Consider the following 26,533-nt stretch of genomic DNA (forward strand, 5'->3'; position numbering starts at 1 on the left):
AGGCATTGATGCTATGGACTGGCCGCCCGTTCCACAGACCTGAATCCGATTGAGCACATCTGGGACATCATGTTTCGCTCCATCCACCACAGACTGTCTAGGAGTTGGCGGATGCTTTAGTCCAGGTCTGGGAGGACATCCCTCAGGAGACCATCCTCCACCTCATCAGGAGCATGCCCAGGCGTTGTAGGGAGGTCATATGGGCACGTGGAGGCCACACACACTACTGAGCCTCATTGTGACTTGTTTTAAGGACATTACATAAAGTTGGATCAGCCTGTAGTGGGGTTTTCCACTGTGATTTTGAGTGTGACTCCATATCCAGACCTCCAGGGGTTGATACATTTGATTTCCATTGATAATTTTTGTGTGATTTTGTTGTCAGGACATTCAACTATGTAAAGACAGAAGTATTTAATTCATTTAGTTCATTCATTCAGATCTAGGATGTGTCATCTTAGTGTTCCCTTTATTTTTTGAGCGGTGTAGATTCCAATCTTACATGCCATCGTGTGCCAGTGTTTGCTTTCTTGTCAATAGGGCTGATAGAGGAAGGTGCATGTATGAACTATATCATTCCGCCTGCGGATGTATATTTATAAAATGGTGCTGAGCACCGAGCTAAGAAATTCTTCTCGACACCTGACCTAGTGATAATAAATTCAATGCTAAGTTCCTGTAACTGGCTGAAGTGAAAACATAGGTTGTGATTAATGTAACAATGATGGGGGTCACACCCGAGCCTCCTACGGGGAACTATATTAATCTCATTCAGGGCTTGTATGAATTGCTCACAAACTGGGTATTTGCTTTAGGCGTCTGTTTCCTTAGGGGACCTCAAGGACTCAACTCCCAAAAGTATAGCAGAATATAAACAATTTGTGTCCCCTGGACCACTAGGGACTTTGCCATTGACCCCTTGATGATGTAAGCTGTATATGGCAGTATTATTTGGACATTTAAACGGGATACTCCAGTGGAAAACACTTTTTTTCATATGAACTGGTGCCAGAAAGTTATACAGATGTGTAAATTACTTCTATAAAAAAATCTTAACCCTTCCAGTAATTATCAGCTGCTGTATGCTCCAGAGGCAGATGAGTTGTACTTTTCTGTCTGACCACAATGCTCTCTGCTGCCACCTCTGTCCATGTCAGAAACTGTCTGGAGCAGAAGTTTGCTATGGGGATTTGCTCCTACTCTGAACAGTTCCTAATGGACGTGCCGTCGACAACATGCCCCCATCCATACAGCTCTATGGGAGAGGCAGGGATGCACAAAGCTGCTTCTCTGCCTCTCCCATAGGGACAAATGGAGGTGGCGTCTCGCTCACAGCGTCATGCTGTGGCCGACACGCCTCCTGCAAGGGAGAGCAGCGGCAGAGCCTGGGCCCCATACAGAAGATGGCTGGGGGTCCCAGAGTTCAGACCCCCTGTGATCAGACACTTAGCATTTATAAGTGTCTATGACTTCAAATCTCCTTTATGAGATAGGTATGTCAGTGTTAAAGAAGCACTCCAGGATCTTAATTTCGTATATAGTATAACATAGACCAATATCAGAGAATAATATAGAGGGTCTTGTGTGTGCCTTGGGCCTACCTGTTTTGGCCAATGGGGCAGGCATGGGTTTCTGAGCCATACTGAGTTGTATTTCCACATGGAAATTTATGGCTTTGCAGAGAGGCAGTAGAGTCTCATCACTGCACCTGCAGATGCTGGAAAGTACCCAGGTGAACTGAGGTGACTCAGTTTTGATGTGTTTTCTTATTTAAAGGGTACTCCCCTGAAAAACATTTTTTTTTTTAAATTTATTTATTTTTTTATCAACTGGTGCCAGAAAGTTAAACAGATTTGGAAATTACTTCTATTAAAAATCTTAATCCTTAAAGCACCAGGACGTACATTTAAGCGCCTTAAGCGGAATTCCAACTATGAATCAAGCACAGGAGCTGCGCTCACCTTGTAAATGGCACGTCCTGGCCAGGACCTCGCCGCTAATGGCAGACATTAGCGATCCCAAACCTCTGATGAGCTTCTAGAGGCGAAACATGTCAGGGGGCCTATTTGAGTTTTTAACAAGCTTTTGTCGTCAGTTTGTGTACACTATCTGTCGTTACCCACAGCAATACATGATGTAGAGGCCGTTGTGTTACATTGGGTGACAGTTAGGGCACTATAGCCACTTGTGAACTGGTGACATTGCTGTTTTTGTGATGAAAATGTTGTACCCCTCATCTCTATAACACACCAATTAAAGTTAAGTTTTATAACTTTGATAACTTACCCATTCCTCCACTGGGGTACTTCGTTTTTTCGTTCCGATACCTTTGTGCCCAATTTAACACCGACTGCCCATCTGCCAACAAAAAGGGCCACTTTATGCATCTTTATTTTAATGTTAAAAAGCATACAAAATCTGCAAGCCCAGTGTATTTATAAACAAGCTGTCAGTTACCATGGGTTACCGCATGTCGCCGTAACTTTGACATTAACTTAGCCGTAAAAATACTTTAAGGGTAGGGTCACACACAACGGATCCATAGCGTATTTTACGCTGTGGATCCGCCGGTGACCCGACCCATAGTGTGCCTCCAGCTGTTGCCACCCCTTGCTCTTGCAATCTGCCGCTCCAAACAGCCACACAGGGGCCTGCAAATCCCCGCGCACATGCACAGTGTACTCGGCGACTTGCAGGCCCCTGTGTAGCTGCTCCGAGCAGCGGATTGCCCCTGCGAGCAGGCTGCGGATACATTATGTGTGACTCTACCCTTAAACTACTTAAATACATTCCTAGGTGACCCTTACTGTGTAATACAGGGCTTTAGAACCCTTAGGCAGTGTTATAGGGTATTTATGTGTTATATACTTGTTTTGAGGCTTATGTCATTGCCGGTTCACCAAACGACAGTATTTAAAGCTCGCTCAACTCTATTGAATATCCTTGCAGTTCAGTTTTACATAGTTACAAATAATGAGGGTGGCGTGAGTAACCGAGTTAACATTTAACTAATGTCTTTGCTTAGTGTGTGTCACGTTACTTCAGTTTACTGCTAATGAAAGGAAGCATTGCCTATTGCTCATACACATATAATTTTAAAGTTTGCTTATGTATCCACCCTAAATTCCATGCACAACAGCAGCTAGATTTGTAGTCCTGTTATTATAGAGCAGTGGTCTCAAACTATGGCCCTCCAGAGCTGGTGCAAGGATTTTTACCACCCTAGGTAAAAGCTAATGTGATGTCCCAGTACGGGATATACCGTAGTCCCGTACAGTACTTAGGCCCTGTAAGGTTGAGTCCCTCTGTGTCCTAGGGGCCCTCCTGCAGTGTCTCCCCCTTGTGTTATCTGTATATTAGGTGTATTAGGTATAAAGGACCATTGAGTTAGTCACATGATGTTGTCATATGTTTGTTACCCAGAGAGCACCAGCTAACCAGGTGACCTGCAGCTTGACCTATGGGCTCCTTGCACAGCCCCCCTTTATAAGGAAGGGAGGAGATGCAATCTCTCTCTTAGATCCTGAGGTCAAGTCAAACACAGTCTTTGCATATCCACCTTTGAAAAAGGGGACGCTGCTCCCCGAAACGCGTCTGGTCCAAGACTGCCTTTGCGCAAGAAGTCGGGACTATTTGGATTATTTGACCACCACTATTGGTCTTTTACTGCCCTCTCAACTTCTCCCCGCGCCATCAGGGTAGAGAGGGATCCCACACCAAAGACCTCCAGCGCTGCCACACGCTACAAACGAACGTTACCTTTTCCAGCAGACTACGCAATAGCCATCTGTACCGGACATCTTCACCTCTCCTACACCTTCCCCGTGCTGCCGGGGCTGAGAGGCATCAATCCTGATCACCGTTAAGCGCTGCTATGCGCATATGACTGCTTTCGCCGGAGCCGGTAAGAGGCACTAAGTGCCTGACTTTGATCTATTTTCCCTCTTGTACTTTGTCCCCGTGCCGTCGGGGTATAGAGGATAGATCTTTAGCGCTACTGCACATACAAGTATACTCAGTGGGCTCGTAACTGCGAGCCTCCAGCGCTGCAAAAACAGTTTATTGGACATATCCTATTACAAACATTGGACTATAAACCCCCACCATTGTCCCACCATTTAAGTGCAATACCATTTTAACGTCATGTTTTAAATGTTTCTAACTAACTTTTACCATTCTATTTTAGTGAGCTGTCTGCGGCAAGGGCCCTGCCGCAGACCTCACAGTATTATTTAATAATAATGTAATCATATTTTATATCTTATTATCAGACACATCCTTTCTTTCTTATTCATCTCATTTTATTCTGCCATATTCTAAATTCTAAAACAAGTCTATTCTAGTCAGCTTGGCTGAGTTGAAGTCTGTCCAAACACTGCAAGTCCCAGCAAGCTGCGAGGTCCCCTGTGTTGCTGGTCACCTCTCTGGGATCCGGGCCTAGCTCTAAAAACTATTGCCATCTGTCTACCTCAGTAAAGCTACTGTTAACCCTAATCTGGTCTTGGACTATTATTTCCCTGCCTAACCTAGGGATAGCGGTACTACCGTTCGGGTGGTTATTGGGAAAACCACGCCTTGGTGTCACGAACATTTAGGGGCTAACACCATCTTCCCTGGGCTATAATATCTGCCCCATAAACTCGACCTTCACACCCCGTGGCTCACCACACTAATCTTGCTCATTGGCTCCGCCCTTTGACATGCCCCACCTTACTACTGGGGTGACACACTGTAACAAACCCCCTCCTTATGCTGCTGGCTGAGGGGTTCGGATACTGGTTGTCTAACATTCTTGCGGCAGGCAGAGCGGCGTCCCCTTCAAGATTGCACTCTAGGCGGCTGCCTATTTTGCCTATAGGCAGAGCCGGCCATGCTCCAGATGTTGCAAAACTTCAACTCTCAGCATGCCCGGACAGCCAACGGCTGTCCGGGCATGCTGGGAGTTGAAGTTTTGCAACATCTGGAGGGCCACAGTTTGACACCACTGTTACAGAGCGTCTGGTCTCATGAATAGAAGGTTAGAGGTGCAGGAAAGACTAGCACCAATTTCTCGTAACAACTTCGAAAGACCCTGTTCACATCAGTGTTGGAGGTTTAGAGCCTTTGTCGTAGATTCCCTCATATTTGTGATACATGAATAGATTGACAACTGGGCGTTACCATTTCCCTCGTTGATAGGGTGTCCGACAAAGTCAGCACTGATTTGGACTGTGTAGAGGGACACACCCATTTGACGAGGGGAATGGTAACATCCAATTGTTCATGAATTCATATATTTCCAGGAGGAATAGCAGAGGAATGGTACAGTGCAGAAAAAGGATACAGTTCCATGATTGTTATTTTAAGGGGAAATACAAGTATTTACTAAAACTGCGGGTAATGAATGGACATCATATAAACATTTTTTTTATTCTGTATTTTTAGGTGAACCAAGGAAGTTTGATCCAAAGTTTAAAGGGCCCATTGGAAACAGGTAAGTCTGTCCCAGTTCACACACCTTTATAGCCTTATATTCAGCCTCTGGCATCCCTGTTGTAAGGGTGGGTTCACACTACGTTTTCTCCCATACAGGAGCGCATACGGCAGGGGGGAGCTAAAACCTTGCGCTCCCGTATGCCACCGTATGCGCTCCCGTATGTAATTCATTTCAATGAGCCGGCCGGAGTGAAACGTTCGGTCCGGTCGGCTCATTTTTGCGCCGTATGCGCTTTTTCAACCGGACCTAAAACCGTGGTTGACCACAGTTTTAGGTCCGGTTGTAAAAGCGCATACGGCGCAAAAATGAGCCAACCGGACCGAACGTTTCACTCCGGCCGCTCATTGAAATGAATGACATACGGGAGCGCATACGGTGGCATACGGGAGCGCGAGGTTTTAGCTCCCCCCTGCCGTATGCGCTCCCGTATGGGAGAAAACGTAGTGTGAACCCAGCCTAACACAGGACTAAGGTTTTTATTGGTCATAAAGGCCACATTGCTGGAGAGATAATATGTAATTTTAGAATAATTTTGACTTAAACGGGTACTCCGGTGAAAATTTTTATTTATTTATTTTTTAATCAACTGGTGTCAGAAGGTTGAACAGATTTGTAAATTACTTCTATTAAGAAATCTTAATCCGTCCAGTACTTATCAGCTGCTATATGCTCCACATGAAGTTCTTTTCTTTTTGAATTTCTTTCCAGTCTGACCACAGTGCCCTCTGCTGACACCTCTGTCCATGTCAGGAACTGTCCAGAGCAGGATAGATTTGCTATGGGGATTTGCTTCTACTCTGGACATTTCCTGACGTGGACAGGGGTGTCAGCAGAGAATATTGTGATCAGACAGAAAATAAATTCAAAAAGAAAAGAACTTCCTGCGGAGCATACAGCAGCTGATAAGTACTGGAGGGATTAAGATTTTTAAATTAAAAGTCATTTAAAAATCTGTTGAATTTTCTGGCACCAGTTGATTTGAAAAAAATGTATTTTCCACTAGAGTACCCCTTTAAGGGCCAACTCTGGGATCTACACAACTGGCACAACAAGCCCCCCACTTCTTTCCCCATAGCACTTATGCCAACACATTGAGCTGTAATTTCCCACCAATCTAGTATAGATTGGTTTTTGTAACACGCTGCATTTCTGCACCAATTTTATTTCAGTTGCCCTTTGACTCTACGTTTTTCTGATTTTAGTGCTTAAATGGGAATTTCAGGATTTTTTTTATTTGACTATGCTACAGGGGCTGTAAAGTTAGTGTAGTTCATAATATAGTGTCTGTACCTGTGTTTGATGGTGGTCTTGCAATTCTTCTGTGATTTTTGCCCCAAAGTTTATTTTCACAGCATACATACTGAGTGTTGTCTCAGGTTTTCCCAGGTTGCAGTGTGGCTTGAGACATTACATCACTTGTCAGGTGTTCAGATGGAGCTTGTCTGTGCTGCAATGGGTGGAGCGACTGCTGGGTGGGAGATCATTCTGCTAAGGAATTTAAGTTTTGTAGCAGCTGGAGGCACAATGATTACAAAACACTGGTCTATTGCATTGAAGAGATCACAGGTGTTCTTCAATGGGTGGGGTGGCTGATGTGTGGGAGGCAGAAAAGTGACCTCACATTTACAAACAAGGAATTATGGGACCTGTAGTTGAAGGGAGGAAACTCCAACAGAAAATAGCCAGTTCACAAAAAAGATAGCCTCAGCTTTATGGTAATGTTAAAACACAGCCATTTAGCCCCAAGACATGCACGGATCTTTCCAAAGCATGTCCATTACTGTCTGGGGTTATGCACCAAATCCCCTTATGGCGGATAACCCTTTTAATGCATACTTGACATTAGGTAAATTCAGTAAAGTGATGAATGACTTTCTTTTTTCATAAAGTCCAACTGATTTGAAAAGGTCAAGCCGCCAGCTATGGCTTTTGAATCTCAAATAGTGATTATAATCTCTTCATCATACCGCAAGATTAATATACACTCTAAACAAATACAGGCTCTACACCAAACCCATAAAACAGGCACAAATCTCACACCAGGCTTTCCCTAAATACACAACTTTTAGAACAGACCTGAAAATAAATATAGAACCCAGACCAAAACCCCAAAACAAATATAGACCCCCTCCATACCCCTAAAAAAAGACTCCCTAAAGAGATACAGGCCCCACACTAGACCTCCTTGTTAAATACAAACTGACAGAATCCCTAAACAGATTACAGAGCCCTAAATAAATACTGACCCCCTGACCAAAAACCCTAAATTTAAGCAGACCCCTAAAAAATACAGACCCAAGGACAGATACCCTAGACAAATACAGAACCCAGAACATAATTCCTAGATAAATACAATCCAAACCCTTAAATAAATACAGACCCCTTACTAGACCCCCTAAATATATATACACTCAAAGAAGGAAGTACCTCCTAACAAATACAGACCCCAGACGAGTCCCCCTAAGTAACTGTCCGCCTCATACCATATTTTCGAACCATACACAGACCCCCTAAATAAATACAGACCCTAAGCAAGGCCTTTTTAACAGATATAGACCCCACAGGAGAACCCCTATACAAAACCAAACACTGGACAAGGCCCCCTAAATGATAACAGACCCAGACTAAACCTCCTGCATAAATACAGACCCCAGACACCTGAATAAAGACAGATCTCAGACTAGACCTCCTTAATAAACAGATACACCAGACTATATCCTCTGGATAAATACAGACAATAGACACCTAAATAAATACAGACCCCAGACTATTTACATAGTTTATAAGGTTAAAGTCCATTAAAGGGGTACTCCTCTGCTCAGCGTTTGGAACAAACTGTTCCAAACGCTGGAGCCAGCACCGGGAGCTTGTGACGTCAAACCCCCGCCCAATAAAGACGTCATGACCCGCCCCCTCAATGCAAGTCTATGGGAGGGGGCGTGGCAATTGTCACGCCCCATCCTGTAGATTTGCATTGAGGGGGCGGGGTGTGATGTCACAAGGGGGCTGGGCTATGATGTCACACGCTCCCGCCACCGGCTCCAGCATTCAGAACAGTTTGTTCCAAACGCTGAGCAGGGGAGTACCCCTTTAAATTCAACCTGAAACTCTACTGTGTTGATCCAGAGGAAGGCTAAAACCCCCTATGAGGCAGATGCCATTCCCCTATAACAATTGAAAGATTCCTTCCTGACTTCAATATGGAGATCAGAATAAATCCTTGGATCATTGTTCTATCCCCATAAATCTAATGTCCATAACCTGTCATATTACATTTTCTCAGAAAAACATCCAGGCCCTTCCTTAAAGAGTACCTGTCATCATCTAAACTTTCCCTGATCCCCCTCCCCATCTGTCCCTTACTCTAACTATGCCTATCCCTGTGTTTATTGAGGTTTAAAACGCTGTGGAAATACCTTTTTTTTATCCCTCTTCATTAGCTCAGGAGCACTGTCTTTCTGAGGGGTGGAAGGAGGCGGGACCCGGCAGGCATGATATCACATGAAGCCTGGCCGGGCCGGAAGCCTGGCCGGGAAGACTGGCAGGGCTTCTGCCAGTCTTCCTGTATGCTGCTCTCCCTCTGCAGCAGTGTTTCCCAACCAGGGCACCTCCAGCTGATGCAAAACGACAACTCCCAGCATGCCCAGACAGGGCATGCTGGGAGTTGTAGTTTTGCAACAGCTGGAGGCACCCTGGTTGGGAAACACTGCAGTGTGCATACAGACTAAGTACAGGGGAGGGATGGCAGCCTGTCTCTCTCTCTCCTGTGTCTCTCTGCACTAAAAAGTCAATGCTGAGAACCAGGGGCGGTGGAGCAATTACAGAGGCAGTGATTAAGATGAATGTCAGGGGGGGGGGGGGGGCACAGAGAAGGGAGTGCAGTGAGATAATACAATGTATAAGATAATGTGTGGTGAGGGGCAGGGAGAACACAGAGCAGGGGGGAGGGGGAGGTGACTGGCTGTTATATGAGAGGCATGTGCAGGCTTGTAGCTCACAGGCTGGGAGCGAGTCCTGAGCTGAGAGTACTGAACTTCCTGTGGAAGGACCAGAGCCCTTTCAGCATTAGTCCTAAAAGCTGCCCACTTACTATGAAAAGCATAGGATGCTGCTTGCAGACCAGGCATATAAGAGAGACCCCTAGTGGCCAAAAGTATAAAATGAAAAAACTGGTATAAATATTAATATTTTTTAATGAAGATATATTACAATATCATAACATATTAAAAGTTTTTGTTGATGACAGGTACTCTTTAAACTTGTTTATTGAGTCAGACATCACAACATCATGCGACAGAGAGTTCCATAGTCTCACTGCTCTTACAGTAAAGAATCTGTCTGTGATGATGGTGAAACATTCATGGTCATGGTTGCCGGTCTAGATATAAAAAGATCACTAGAAAGATCTCTGTCCTGTCCATTCATATATCTGTACATTGTGATCAGATCGCCTCAAGACGTCTTTTTTCAAAACTAAATAACCCCAAACTTGATAACCTGTCTTGGTCCTGTAATCCCCCCAAACCATTATTATCTTTGTCATCCTCCTCTGCACCCCTATTTTTTTACACATGCTCTGATCTGTCGGGTTTTCCTCAAATCCACCACATTTTTGTGAAAACCTTAGTAATTATGTTGGGTTTTTGTGAAAATGTCGAGGACATGCCCCCTTTTTTGTATCCACGCCCATTTTCCCGATGGCTACGCCCCTTTATCGGGGTTTCTCAGTAAAATGGAGAGTTGGTAAAGTTCTTTTCAATTCTGGCACAAATTTTGCCACACAATCTGGCGCACAACCCGACAAAACATGTTGGGTTTACCATAGTAAATCTTCGCCCATGTGCGGTCTGACTAGTGATTTATGCAGAGGCACCTTTATGCCTCTCTTGATACATCCCATGACTTTATTACTAGACCTCCCGAGTAAACAGAGAACCCACAGTAAACCCCCTGAATAAATACAGACCCCAGACTAGACACCTGAATAAATACAGACCCCAGACTAGACACCTGAATAAATACAGACCCCAGACTAGACACCTGAATAAATACAAACCCCAGACTAAACCCCCTTTAGTTAATACTGACTTCCTGGACAGAATTATTAACCAGTTCAGACCCCATACTAGAGCCCTTACTCCTGGGCACTGCTGCAGATAACTCCCTGATACTGGCAGGAGGGCAAAGGACTGCAGAAGACGTGAGTATGTGAAGAGGGCATAGGTCATCTTAGACTTGTAAACCCTAGAGATCTCTCCTTTTTTTGGGAGTCTGCAGAACACTTCAGGAGAGTTGGGTAATATTGTTTTATTTAATGAATGTTTATGTCCCTATTGGGTCTTCTGGGACTAAGGACCCTGTTATAGTCACAGTTTGAAGGGGTATTTCGGCTTTATACATATTATCCTCTAAAGGGATAAGGGGTATTTCGGCTTCATACATCTTATCCCCTCCAAAGGATAGGGGATAAGATGTATGATCGCAGGGGTAAAACTGCTGGGACCCCTGTGATCTCAATGCAGCCCCCGGCATTCCGAGACGTGATGTCACGGCCACTCCCCTAGTGACATCATGCCACACCCCTCCATTCATGTCTATGGGAGGGGGCGTGACGGCTGTCACGCCCCCTCCCATAGACATGAATGGAGGGGCGTGGTGTGACGTCACTAGGTAGCGTGGCCGTGATGTCACGTTCCCGTCTCTGAGGCAGCACCTGGAACAGAATGCCGGGGGGGCTGCACCAAGATCACGGGGGTCCCCAGCGGCGGGACCCCTGCGATCATACATCTTATCCCCTATCCTTTGTATAGGGATAAGATGTATAAAGCCAGAATACCCCTTTAAGCACAACCAGTCTGGAGATATTTGGTTGCCAGCACTTCCTCAGAGACACGTAACGCCTTGTCCTGTCACGCAGCGTGGTCTTTTGAGTCCTGTAGAAAATGGAAATGAAGCTAATTAAGAGACAAACACTTTCCATCACTTCATACAGGGCACAGGAATGGACTTTATTTGGCAGCGGAACAAGCTTTAGAGACTAACACATCCCAATCTGACCACTCTTGGTGCCCCACGCTTTCTTCGTAAACAACTTTCAAGCTGTCTGACTTGTTTTCTCTGCCAACCTGGTAGGATTGTGCGAATTCGACAGATGCCACCATTCAAAAGGATCCGGAAGAATTCCAGAAATGTATCTGTGTGAACATTGCTATAGATGCCCACATTCTCTGCAGCCTGACAACTACATCCATTCATTCCTCCCCCCTCGCCCAGAGTATGTGTTGTTTCCACGCCGTTCACCGTATTCGCCGGCCTCATGAATACAGAGCGGTCTCTTCTTCGTTTTTTACTGCCCTTTGCCACTGCACTTCATAGCGGGGCAGACGGCCAAATGAGGGACATTAAATTTACAGCAGAGAAGCGATGGTCCGGGTGATTTCCTCCTCTCCATGCTGAGTATTTATAGAGGAACTAAATGGGAAAATCTGTCCGAACTGAAAGTACTCCAAAGTAATGTCCGATACTCCGATTTCTGACAACATCTCAGACATGTGTATACTTTATCTAACAGAGTGGGGCTCTACTACAAAATTCAAATTCTTGATTCCTTGTGTAAGGGTGTAGACTAAGTGAACTGTATAGATAGAATGTACACCTATTCTGTACCAAAATCTGTATTGATTACACTTTAAAGGGGTACTCCCCTGGAAAATATATTTTTTAATCAACTGGTGCCAGAAAGTTAAACAGATTTGTAAATGACTTCTATAAAAAAATCTTAATCCTTCCTGTACTTATCAGCTGTTGTATGCTCCACAGGAAGTTCTTTTCTTTTTGAATTTCCTTTCTGTCTGACCACAGTGCTCTCTGCTGACACCTCTGTCCATTTTAGGAACTGTCCAGGGTAGGAGCAAATCCCCATAGCAAACCTATCCTGCTCCGGACAGTTCCTTAAATGGACAGAGATGTCAGCAGAGAGCACTGTGGTCAGGCAGAAAGGAAATTCAAAAATAAAAGAACTTCCTGTGGAGCATGCAACAGCTGATAAGTACAGGAAGGATTAAGATTTTTTTTTTTTTTTTTTAATAGAAGTCATTTACAAATCTGTTTAACTTTCTGGCACCAGTTCATTTAAAAAAAAAATGTTTTCCAGGGGAGTACCCCTTTAAAAAAAAAGCCTTTAATGGGATTCCGTGCTGTAGTCCACACAGCGAATACTTTTCCAATCATATGAAAGAGAAAAAAAAGAGAAAGGGGGGCACAAGCAAAATGCAAATCAATTTACAACAGGGTTCTATGTGACATAGAGAACACACAATAGGGAACAAGAAAAAGCTGTAATGCCACGATGGACGCACACCCATTACACAATATGATGCAAAAATACAAGTTTATTAACACTATATGCAAATATCCAAAAAGACACAATAAAAACATTTAAAAAGGGCTACATAAAGCCACACTACAACAGTGGGACCTGTAAAGATCACCACCGGACATGGGTGAAACATGTAAGGGCCCCCTTAAACCTAAACAAATACTGTGGCCCAAACAATAGAAAACTACACTAAAGTCATGCAAACACCAAAGCAAGATAACAAAATGAGTCGTAATTAATTAAATATATGATAAACAATACAGTGCTGCAAAAAAAGACAAGGTGTATAAAGGTAGATGGAACAAAAAATAATAATGTGCTGTACATAGAATCACCACAATATGCAGGCCACAGATGGAGGAAAATAGGGGAAATAACCCGATTAACCCATGTCCACAGGAACAAACCCCACGCGTTCCGTCACTGAATGTGACTTCCTCAATCATGACTTCAAAATTAAAAGAAAAAAAAAGGATCCTGTCCTGCCCCATTCTGACCTATTGGGTACTACTGATGATGGCTTAAAAGTGTCTAGTTCCAAGTGTAGGTCTCTAGGGGGTGAAGCATGACACAGGAATTCTCTCTTTGGTGGTCATGCTCTACTACTTTTGGCACTGCACTTGATATAACACAATTCTGTCTGTTGTGTTCCTTTAAAGGGGTTATTCCAAGATTGTTTGGAGGTCCCACAGAGAATGGTGGAACAGTGGCTGAGAATAAGCGCCGCCAATCCATTCACTCTCTGAACTGTCCCACTCAAATGGGATCAGTTTAAAGGGGTACTCCGCCCCTAGACATCTTATCCCCTATCCAAAGGATAAGGGGATAAGATGTCTGATCGGGATCTCTCCTGCAGCACCCCCGTTTCGCAGCTGCACAGTGCAAGCCTGCGAGGATGGCTCTGTGGCTGATGACGGGCAATGCGTGGGATGGAGTATCGTGACGTCACGGCTCTGCCCCCCGAGATGTCATGCCCTGCCCCCTCAACTTGCATTGAGGGGGCGTGGCCATGACATCACGATCACGACCTTTGGATAGGGAATAAGATGCTTAGGGGCGGAGTACAACTTTAATGATCAGTTTACCCCTGACGCTTTTCTACAGGTCATGTCACAAGGGCATGATATGAACCTTCCCTCAGTTTCCAATAGCAGGATCTGCAATGCAGCCTCATCATCAATAGGGGGAACATGTCCGTCCGTGACTGCCCCTGATTCACAGCCTGCTTAGAGGCTATTCTATCTTGGACAGTTAGTTCGGATGTTAATTAAGAAGAGGACTAACGCCCCTCTACTTCCCTACCTTTAGGCTGCATTCACATCTCGTTTTTACACTCCGGGTGCCGGATCGGGCTGGGGGAGGGGCAAACCGAGCTCTTCCGTACCCCAGCCGGACCAAAGCTGAACTCCATTCACTTTAATGAGCCGACCGGAGTCAAACAGTGACTCCGGTCGGCTCATTTTTGACCCGTATCCAGTTTTGTGACCAGACCTAAAACTGTAGTATACTGAGTAGTTTGGCCCGGTGACCTGCCCTCAATACCCCCATAGATACAACACCCCACCCCGATTACAGACTGTAATGTATTATTTTTTGACTTTGTGATGGAGTGGAATGTTAGTGTAGCATGTGGTATAGTATATAGCTTAGGAAACCTGTGCTGTATTATACTGTCATGCTTTGTATGATTGTAATTTATTGTAAGACTTTTAATGACGACTGATCAATAATGAGCAGGCTGTTGGACCACAGGTGTGAATTGTTGACTGAAATCTCTCTTTGCTATCAATGATTTTGTGCTACAATTAGCTCTGATTTCCACTCTGTGCTTGTGCCCTAGCTTTCCCTGCACTGCCCCCTATTTCATGCCATTGGTTGGACCCGCTCTTTTTTTAGATGACCCCAACCTTATAGCAAAATTGTCACAATTTTTGAATTATCGAATGCCGGATCAAATCAGTTAAGCTGAAATATAGGAGGAATGTTCTCTGTTTCTCTGGGGATGGGTTCACTTTAAAAAAAACGTCTAAGTCTGTAAGTCTGTAAAGCGATGAATGCATCTCATTTCTTTTTTTCCTGTTGTGTTTACTTAAATCTGCTTATCTGGCGAAAGCTTTTCAAGGGGAAGCCGAGCTTTATTTCTAAAGTGAAATGTCAGGAATAATTTAGGTTTGGCAAACCGCGCGTTCACCTTGTGATAAAATCTAATCACCTCACCCCGCGTTCTGGCAGGTTCTAGACGCCAGCAGAGCTCCCCCTGACAGTCCCGCATTTCACACTCATTTTCGCTGCGGTTGCCGAGCGCAATTTTAATATTCAATAACGCCGTGCGCTACGTTTTTTTTTCTGACACTGTATTTATTGCCTGGGGGAAATGAAGGGGAAGCTGGGAATTAAAGTTGGTGAAAGGCTGCGGAGGCGACTTGTCAGGCGAGGAAGGTGGAGATTTTATTAAAATGTCTGCGGTGACATAGCCTTGAATATCACGGAAGCAGAAATGTTAAGCGCCGCGTCATTTCTTGAAGTGAAAGGGTTTGACATAATAAATAGTGGGAAATGTGGAAATTTTAAATTTTTTTCAGCACTTTAGCTGTCAGACAAGTGTATAGGTCACGTTGATGCAGTACAGGCAGCCCAAAAGACCTGTGAAAGGGGTTAGACCAAGATTAAGTTATCATCTTTCCCCAAGATTGGGAATAACTGGATGATCGGTGGGGTATGACCAATGGGACCCCTGCAAATCACAAGTAACTGCCGTTGCACACTGCCGTTGCACCCTGTCGAACGGCCATCAAACTCTTTTTTTTTTTTTCGAGTTTGACGGCCATCATTTTGACGGGGCACAACGGGCAGTCAATGGGGTATGTCGAGCGCCGCTGTATTTCATTGGGAGTAGCGGGAGAAAAAGATGGTGCAAGCAGTATTTTTACTCCCGCTATCCTCCCCGGCGGCCTTCACATTGTTGTGTGACAATGGTAGTGTGAAAGGGGCCTTAAAGGGGTACTCCGGTGAAATTTTTTTTTTTTTTATCAACTGGTGCCAGAAAGTTAAACAGATTTGTAAATTATTTATATTTAAAAATCTTAATCCTTCCGGTACTTGTCTGCTGCTGTATGCTCGACAGGAAGTTCTTTTCTTTTTGAATTTTTTTTCTCTGTCTGACCACAGTGCTCTCTGTTGACACCTCTGTCTGTCTCAGGAACTGTCCAGAGCAGGGGAGGTTCGCTATGGGGATTTGCTCCTACTCTGGACAGTTCCTGAGACAGACAGAGGTGTCAGCAGAGACCACTGGGTCAGACAGAAAAGAAATTCAAAAAGAAAAGAACTTTCTGTGGAGCATACAGCAGCTGATAGGTACTGGAAGGATTAAGAATTTTACATAGAAGTCATTTACAAATCTGTTTAACAAATAGATTTTCACCGGAGCACCCCTTTAATGAAACGGTAGTGAAAATGCTAGGCCACAACTCCATTAATTTTGTATGGGACTACCGAACATAACCAAGTGCAGTAGACCGCTATGTTCAGGAGTCAGACATACACTGAATGGCCCCTATATTAGAGCCCACTGCCCTACAATTAGACCATCCCTAGAGGGCAGCATAAAATCCCGAGATCAGTTTTCTGTGATCAATTTCAATGTGAATCCACAGTAGATGGGAAAATCCAGTGATCGGAGCGAGGCCTGGTCATAGAGACTAGGTTACCTGGTGCCAGGATTTCACTGCCACCCTTGTGGGATTTTCTCATGCAGAGTTGTGGAGAAATGTTTTGCGTGATGATGATGTGGTGATGGATACTTAGCTGGCAAATGTCAAGTTTGTGACGCCAGAAGTAGGGTTCTGATTCTAGTGAGTGATGAACGATGGGGGTTGTGGTTTAGTTAAATGAATGTTCCCATTAACCACTAGTTCAATAAAGCTGAAATCAGTACCAAGGCCCCTGGAAATAATACCTCTAAAGCCACGGTTTATAGATGTCAATAATACTTTGGTCCAGACTTTAGAATCTAGTACATTTGGTAGTTCTGAAGTATCTGGTAACTTGCCACAGTCCTGGAGTAATTCAACAGACTTGAGATTTGGTAGTATGGGACTTGTAGTCCTCCCGAGATATAAGCTGGTTCTCTATCCCTGCTGGTACGGGTAAGACTCAGAGGCTTATGGCATTTGTGGACTTGCTCGTTCTTCACTGTACTTTCAGGAGAATTGAGACTGAGGAATAAGGATTTGACTTGACTATAACTTTGTTCTAGACCAGTGGTCTCAAACTGTGGCCCTCCAGATGTTGCCAAACTTCAACTCTCAGCATACCCGGACAGCCGTTGGCTGTCCGGGCATGCTGAGAGTTGAAGTTTGGCAACATCTGGAGGGCCACAGTTTGAGCCCACTGGTCATGACTAATTCCCCATTACTCATCATATAGAAGCCTGTGTCTGCGGATCTATTGCATTAGTAATATATGAAATATATGATTGTATCCTAAATATATGCCCATTACTTTTCTTCTTTTCGGAGATCTTTAAAAGAATGAGTTGTTTCTTATTTATACCTTTTCTTGGCCACTTGGTGACGACATGCAGCTGCCAAAGGGGTGGCATAGCGTCATTAAGACATCCAAAAAGCAAGATGGCAGCTACAACCATAACCAAGAAACTGCCAAATAAAATAAAAATTAAAAATTACGAAATAGGATATTGATAATGTTTGTTTATTCAACCTGAAATACAATCATCACTGTGAGTTATTACTTGACATGATAGGCTTCATATCTCAGGAACAGCTCTTTCAGGTTTTACTTTTACTTGCAGTACCAGTTTTTACCATTGTACTTTTCATAGGCTTCAATGCAACAGCGCCCCTAGCAGCAACCTATATACAGTAATCTATATTTAACTACTACATTTGCAATTTACAAATAGCACAAACTTGTGCTAAGCCGAAACAACTGCATATTTTTTTTGTTCCTTTTTTGCTAAATCTTTTTTCAAAGAATGGAATAAAAAAAAAGGATAAAATAAAAATAATTGCTTAAAAGTCACAATTTTCTTTGTGCTTTAAATTGCATTACTTTTCATTACTAATATTCACTGTATTTTATTTTCAGACACTGTACGGACGTCCTTTGCTGTATCATTTTTGTGGTGGTCATTCTAGGTTACATTGCACTAGGCATTGTTGGTAAGTCTTAAATAAGTATATATATATATATATATATATATATATATATATATATATATATATACAGTATATTTAATTTATGCTGAATGTTATCTACTACAGCTTGTGAGTGGTATTACAGCTCAGCCCTCTCTTCATTTCAATAGTGCTGAGCTGCAATTCCATACACAAGCCATAGATAGATGTAGCCATTAGAGATGAGCGAACTTACAGTAAATTTGATTCGTCACGAACTTCTAGGCTCGGCAGTTGATGACTTTTCCTGCATAAATTAGTTCAGCTTTCAGGTGCTCCGGTGGGCTGGAAAAGGTGGATACAGTCCTAGGAGACTCTTTCCTAGGAATGTATCCACCTTTTCCAGCCCACGGGAGCACCTGAAGGCTGAACTAATTTACGCAGGATAAGTCATCAACTGCCGAGCCGAGAAGTTCGTGACGAATCGAATTTACTGTAAGTTCACTCATCTCTAGAAGCCATGTGTTTCCAATTCTGTAAAACCCCTTTAGGCAAATTCCACACAAAGGTAAAAACGCCAGAAAAAACGCCAAAACGCAGGGAAAAACTGTGGCAGTTTTTCTGGCGTTTTTTTCTGGCGTTTTTATGCCACAAAAATCGCAGGGCAAAAATCTCAGTGGAGTCCTAGCCTTAGGGTACGTTCACACGTACGCAGATTTGATGCGCAGGATTTGATGCACAGGATTTTCTGCTGCAGATTTCAATGTAAACTAAATGACTGAGCGCAGCTTCTAATCTGCAGTTACAAATCCTGCGCATTAAATCTGCGCAGGATCCAGTATGTGTGAACGTACCCTTAACTAATAAGAAATGTAACCCTCTGATCTCTCTAGTGCCCCCATTGCTGATCCCCATCCAGGGACTTGTAGTAGCTGCAGTAACCTTGACGCTTTGCCATAAGCGGCAGATTATAAGATAATGCAATCCTTTATAAAGCAATCATATCTAATGGCTAATAATCTGATATGGAGCAGGTGGTGTTTTCCAGGATGACCATCCTCAGTATTAGGCCTCGAGCCAGCTGCTGTGTTCTCTGCTAATATGCTTTATTAATCGCGGGCAGGCCGTCACTTGGCAGCGATAGTCTGCAGTCTGGACGTGTAGCCAAGATTTCCCCGTTAAAAAAGGAAAGATAATGATGACGAGCCTTCTGTAGTTACTATAGGCGGCCATAGATGTGGAGATTAACCTCTGCAGCAACAAACATTCTCTCCATTCCCCTACTATACTATGAGATTCCTCCTCATACTACACTATAATGCTTTTTATAATACTATGCTGTAATACTCAGACTGTACTATAATACTCATTACTTTCATCATACTATACTATAATACTTCTCATCATACGATACTATAATACTTATACGATTCTATAATACTTATCTTACTATACTATAATACTTATCTTACTATACTACTCATTGTTTTCATCATACTATACTATAATACTTATACTTTTCATCTTACTATACTATAATACTCATCGTTTTCATCATACTATTATAATACTCATCATCAGACTGCCCTGCCTACCATGTGCCATGTATAATACTGGACCCTTATGGTGGGGTTTGGGGGCCACTGGATCCCTTAAAGCACCAGGGTTGCATGTGACTGCTCCCTCTGGACCCTCTATAACTACATTGCTGCTTCACTGGATTGCAGCGCTCCGAGCATCTTTACATTTCTTGAATGATTTATATTAATCCTAACTCTCATCATTCCCTCATTGTTACTATACTCAAAGGTTGTGAAGCTTCTCTACATTTCCTAAGGGTATAATACTCCTAGCATTTCTTTACTGTGTTATATTACTCCCACTCTCATCATTCTGTTACTGTGCTATAATACTCCCACTCTCATCATTCTGTTACTGTGCTATAATACTCACACTCTCATCATTCTGTTACTGTGCTATAATACTCCCACTCTCATCATTCTGTTACTATGCTATAATACTCCCACTCTCATCATTCTGTTACTGTGCTATAATACTCCCACTCTCATCATTCTGTTACTGTGCTATAATACTCCCACACTCATCATTCTGTTACTGTGCTATAATACTCACACTCTCATCATTCTGTTACTGTGCTATAATACTCCCACTCTCATCATTCTGTTACTGTGCTATAATACTCCCACTCTCATCATTCTGTTACTGTGCTATAATACTCCCACTCTCATCATTCTGTTACTGTGCTATAATACTCCCACACTCATCATTCTGTTACTGTGCTATAATACTCACACTCTCATCATTCTGTTACTGTGCTATAATACTCCCACTCTCATCATTCTGTTACTGTGCTATAATACTCCCACTCTCATCATTCTGTTACTGTGCTATAATACTCCCACTCTCATCATTCTGTTACTGTGCTATAATACTCACACTCTCATCATTATGTTACTGTGCTATAATACTCCCACTCTCATCATTCTGTTACTGTGCTATAATACTCCCACTCTCATCATTCTGTTACTGTGCTATAATACTCCCACACTCATCATTCTGTTACTGTGCTATAATACTCCCACTCTCATCATTCTGTTACTGTGCTATAATACTCACACTCTCATCATTCTGTTACTGTGCTATAATACTCCCACTCTCATCATTCTGTTACTGTGCTATAATACTCCCACTCTCATCATTCTGTTACTGTGCTATAATACTCCCACTCTCATCATTCTGTTACTGTGCTATAATACTCACACTCTCATCATTCTGTTACTGTGCTATAATACTCCCACTCTCATCATTCTGTTACTGTGCTATAATACTCACACTCTCATCATTCTGTTACTGTGCTATAATACTCACACTCTCATCATCCCATCACTGTGTTAGAATACTTTCGCTCTAATCCCTTACTCGCCATGTTCACACAATTTTTGCCTGTCATTGGGCTTTAAAACATCTGTAAAATTCCCTTACTCTGCTATAATACTCCTACTCTTATCATTCCCTCATTATGTTATAATACTCCCACCCTCATTATCCTTGTCCCTATTATAGTACTCTCACTTCATAATTCCCTCAATGAGTTATAATAATCCTACTCTCATCATTCCCTTGTTGTGTTATAATACTTCTTCTGGTCATTCCCTCTCTGTTATAGTACTCACACTCTCATCATTCCCTTGTTGTGTTACAATACTCCTTCTTATCATTCCCTCTCTGTTATAGTACTCACACTCTCATCATTCCCTTGTTGTGTTATAATACTCCTTCTTATCATTCCCTCTATGTTATAGTACTCACACTCTCATCATTCCCTTGTTGTGTTATAATACTCCTTCTGATCATTCCCTCTCTGTTATAGTACTCACACTCTCATCATTCCCTTGTTGTGTTACAATACTCCTTCTTATCATTCCCTCTCTGTTATGGTACTCACACTCTCATCATTCCCTTGTTGTGTTATAATACTCCTTCTGATCATTCCCTCTCTGTTATAGTACTCACACTCTCATCATTCCCTTGTTGTGTTACAATACTCCTTCTTATCATTCCCTCTCTGTTATAGTACTCACACTCTCATCATTCCCTTGTTGTGTTATAATACTCCTTCTGATCATTCCCTCTCTGTTATAGTACTCACACTCTCATCATTCCCTTGTTGTGTTATAATACTCCTTCTGATCATTCCCTCTCTGTTATAGTACTCACACTCTCATCATTCCCTTGTTGTGTTATAATACTCCTTCTGATCATTCCCTCTCTGTTATAGTACTCACACTCTCATCATTCCCTTGTTGTGTTATAATACTTCTTCTGGTCATTCCCTCTCTGTTATAGTACTCACACTCTCATCATTCCCTTGTTGTGTTATAATACTCCTTCTGATCATTCCCTCTCTGTTATAGTACTCACACTCTCATCATTCCCTTGTTGTGCTATAATACTCCTTATCATTCCCTCTCTGTTATAGTACTCACACTCTCATCATTCCCTTGTTGTGCTATAATACTCCTTATCATTCCCTCTCTGTTATAGTACTCACACTCTCATCATTCCCTTGTTGTGTTATAATACTCCTTCTGATCATTCCCTCTCTGTTATAGTACTCACACTCTCATCATTCCCTTGTTGTGCTATAATACTCCTTATCATTCCCTCTCTGTTATAGTACTCACACTCTCATCATTCCCTTGTTGTGCTATAATACTCCTTATCATTCCCTCTCTGTTATAGTACTCACACACTCATCATTCCCCCACTTTGTTTAATACTACCACTTCCTTCACTGTTATAATTCATTTGTTTTCTTTTCATTTATAATACTCTCATCATCTCCGTTCTCAGTGTTATTATACTCTTGTCATTTCTACACTCCCCATGTTATAATACTCACACCCTTTCCATCTCCTTTTCACTGTTCTATAATACTCTCATCATCTCCTTTTCACTGTTCTATAATACTCTCATCATCTCCTTTTCACTGTTCTATAATACTCTTATCGTCTCTTTTTCACTGTTTGATAATACTCTCATCATCTCCTTTTTTTTTTACTGTGTTATAATACTCTCATCTCCCTTTCATTCTTCTATAATACTCTCATCATCTCCTTTTTACTGTGTTATAATACTCTCATCGTCTCCTTTTTTTTTACTGTGTTATAATACTCTCATCGTCTCCTTTTTTTTTACTGTGTTATAATACACTCATCATCTCCTTTTTACTGTTCTATAATACTCTCATCGTCTCCTTTTTACTGTTCTATAATACTCTCATCATCTCCTTTTTAACTGTTATAATACTCTCATCATTTCCCTTTTTACTGTTCTATAATACTCTCATCATCTCCTTTTCACTGTTCTATAATACTCTCATCATCTCCTTTTTTACTGTTCTATAATACTCTCATCATCTCCTTTTTTACTGTTCTATAATACTCTCATCATCTCCTTTTCACTGTTCTATAATACTCTCATCATCTCCTTTTCACTGTTCTATAATACTCTCATCATCTCCTTTTTACTGTTCTTTAATACTCTCATCATCTCCTTTTTACTGTGTTATAATACTCTCATCATCTTTTCACTGTTATAATACTCTCATCGTCTCCTTTTTAACTGTTATAATACTCTCATCATTTCCCTTTTCACTGTTCTATAATACTCTCATTGTTTCCTTTTTTACTGTGTTATAATACTCTCATCATTTCCTAACCCACATGGTGATAATACTCCCAGCATCTCATCATTCCCTCCCTCTTGTCGCTCTCTCTTTATAATCCCGAATTCCACCCTCATCCAGACCAATTCCCCCTAGACTACATCTCCATAACATCCTACATGACACGCTGCTGCCTGTATATTCATTATAGGTTGGGGTGTAGTGACCGACCCCCTCCAGCCGTCCCCCTGATAGAACACAACAGATATGACACATTCATCATGTTCCGTCTAATAAAATCGTACAGATGTGTCACATAACCGTGATTCACCGAGAACAATAGATGGAACAAATAGATGTTATTTCATTAGAGGAAACACAGTAAATGTCTCCACATTCCGCATCTGTCACTTTCTGGAGATATTTACATAGTGTTCGGCTCCACAATGAATTCGCCCAGAACGATGAATGTGGACGGGGGGGAGTTTATGAGAGGAGCACTCCGCAGCCCGCCGGTAATTCACTCTACAGATAGCAGATAACTCTTATTCTGATCTGTGAACTTTTTTCCATAAAGAGAAGGTCCATTTTTTATTCTAATGTATCTGAAATGAAGATGAAAACAGTCTGTAAAAAATCTCATCACATTAAAAAAGAACAAAAGTTTACCTTCCTTGGTCCTGCACTGCTGCCGGTATTACAAAGCTCCGGTCCCTGCTGAGCTGGAGTGTTATGTCATCCCCGAACCTTGAAGCAGGGCACAGTAGAGACTGGAGCTCCATAATTCCAGCACAGGAGCAAGAAAGGTAAGTGTTTGTTCTTATTTTTTAATTACCCCCCTCCTTGAGCAGGTATATAAAAATGCATTCTGCCCAGACAACCCCTTAAAAGGGGTACTCCACTGGCCAGCGTTTGGAACTAAATGTTCTCAACACTGTGTTCGCACTACGGGGGTCAGCCATGTCCCCTCATGACGTCTTGGTCACGCCCCCTCAATGCAAGTTTATGGGAGGGGGCGTGACGTCCGTCACGCCCCCTCCCATAGACTTGCATTGAGGGGGCGTGACCGTGACATCATGAGGGGACGTGGCCGACCGCCGGAGCGTGAACACTGCATTCGGGATGTTTAGTTCCGAACACTGGCCAGTGGAGTACCCCTGTGGCGTGTGGGGGTGCAGTGTAGGGCAGATGTTGTAAGCCTGGGGGCAGATGTTATTAACCCCTTCTTGTCATGATGCCAGGGCTTGGTTTAGCCTTAACCACCCGAAGGTAATACCGCTGGTCCTGGCCTAGGCATGGGGGGCAATAAAGATACTGACGCCAAGTTACGGACAACGGTAGCTTTACTGAGGGTAGACAGTTGACACAGTCTATGCAGTACAGCCAATATCCCAAGGAGGTGACCAGTGACACAGGGGGACCTCGCAGGCTTGCTGGGACTTGCAGTATGTAGAGACACTTTAGTGCAGGCCACGGTGACTGTATAGAAGACTTGACTGACTTGACAATTGACATGAAGACGACTTTGAGATTACTTGAGCTGACTTTGTGGCTGCAGACTGAGACGACTGCACTGGACCTCAGCAGGAGCAAGAATTCTGGAAGAGACAGATTGTAGCTCCACCCCTGGTTTTATAGGGGTGTCTAGCAAAGAGCCCATAGGTCACTTGAGAGGTCACCTGGTCACTAGTGCCTCCTGGGTAACAAGCACATGGTCACAGTAATTAAAGAAACATTACACTTTTAACATATAAGATATGTACATAGGGGACACTGCAGGGGGCCCTGGGGACATAAAGGGAATCTGCCTGACAGGGCAGGAGAAGGGTACAGGGAAACACCATCCCGTACTGGGCCACCTCACTCTTTTAAAGGGGTGCTCCCATGGAAAACTTTTTTTTTTTTAAATCAACTGGTGCCAGAAAGTTAAACAGATTTGTAAATCACTTCTATTAAAAAATCTTAATTCTTCCAGTACTTTTTAGGGACTATATACTAAAGAGAAATCCAAAAAAGAAATGTATTTCCTCTGATGTTATGACCACAGTGCTCTCTGCTGACCTCTATTGTCCATTTTAGGAACTGTCCAGAGCAGGAGAAAATCCCCATAGCAAACATATGCTGCTCTGGACAGTTCCTAAAATGGACAGCAGAGGTCAGCAGAGAGCACTGTGGTCATGACATCATAGGAAATGCATTTCTTTTTTGGATTTCTCTTTAGTATACAGCCCCTAAAAAGTACTGGAAGGATTAAGATTTTTTTTTAATAGAAGTGATTTACAAATCTGTTTAACTTTCTGGCACCAGTTGATTTAAAAAAAAAAGTTTTCCACAGGAGTACCCCTTTAAGGCATAAAAGCAATGATAATATTATTATGTACAGTAGGGCCTGCACTTAGTTATACAAGTCTCCGCCAATGATTGCTTTGTTTTGTTTCACCTTTTAGCCTGGATTCATGGAGATCCCAGGAAGATTGTGTATGCAACAGACAGCTACGGGCAGTTCTGTGGGCAAAAAGGGACTGCAAATGAGTAAGTGCTGCGCCATTGTTTGCTGTTTCTCATGGGTACTTCCATTCCTATATGTATGTCCAAGTCTATTTTCCAGAGACAGTGCACTGTAGTCAGCAGTCCACCCAGGTAAAATATTGCAGGAGGGGATGCTTCCCCTTTTCTTTCCATAACCCATTGGACAATACCCCCCTCCATTAATTTGCTGACAATGCAGTTCCCTGGAGAGAGGAGTTTTGCACAGTTTCTTACCAATAGAAAAAGGAATGGGACCAACCAGGACACGGCCCCTTCCCTCCATGGGCCTCATATCAGCTGCATGGTCTGCCACTATGGAATGTACACCCTTGGCAGGATTATCCTCAACACAGAGACTGTCTTTAGCGATTGTGCTGAGACTTTCTGCTGTGAGAGTAGGTGGGGGCTGCTTTATCCATAGCCTGTACATGCAAATGCAAGCATTCATGTAGCTGATACACACTACACGCAGTAAAATACTGGTATAATACATGGAAATAACTGACCATTCAGATGTGCACATGCATATCCCAAAGGATAGGGGATAAGAGGTCCGGGGACCGCCGCTGGGGACCCCCGCTGGGGACCCCCGTGATCTTGGCTGCTGCACTCCAGACATCCGGTGCACGAAGCGAACTTGACTCCGTGCCGGATGACTGGCGATGCCGGGCGGAGGCTCTAAACATCCCAGTCACGCCCTGCTCGTGACGTCACAGCCACGCCTCCTCAATGCAAGTCTATGGGAGGGGGCGTGACCGTCACAGCCCCCCCCCCCCCCCAAAGACTTGCATTGAGGGGACGTGGCCGTGACATCACGAGCAAGGCGT

General features: G+C 43.1%; 2 protein-coding genes across 4 annotated transcripts in view; one reads left to right on the forward strand and one right to left on the reverse strand.

The window, feature by feature from the left end:
• Positions 1 to 26,533, reverse strand: part of RABGGTB (Rab geranylgeranyltransferase subunit beta) — a 220,597-nt gene that overhangs the window by 138,077 nt on the left and 55,987 nt on the right. The window lies entirely within an intron of this gene.
• The window catches only part of SLC44A5 (solute carrier family 44 member 5), a 135,108-nt gene that overhangs the window by 48,362 nt on the left and 60,213 nt on the right, over positions 1 to 26,533 (forward strand). For all 3 annotated transcript variants that reach the window (XM_056532684.1, XM_056532683.1, XM_056532685.1), the window contains exons 2-4: positions 5,425 to 5,473; positions 17,961 to 18,034; positions 25,625 to 25,709. In XM_056532684.1, the coding sequence (XP_056388659.1) occupies positions 5,425 to 5,473; positions 17,961 to 18,034; positions 25,625 to 25,709 (208 nt within the window). The remainder of the gene's footprint in view (positions 1 to 5,424; positions 5,474 to 17,960; positions 18,035 to 25,624; positions 25,710 to 26,533) is intronic.

Source organism: Hyla sarda, chromosome 7, assembly GCF_029499605.1.
Source record: "Hyla sarda isolate aHylSar1 chromosome 7, aHylSar1.hap1, whole genome shotgun sequence".
Lineage (NCBI taxonomy): Eukaryota > Metazoa > Chordata > Amphibia > Anura > Hylidae > Hyla > Hyla sarda.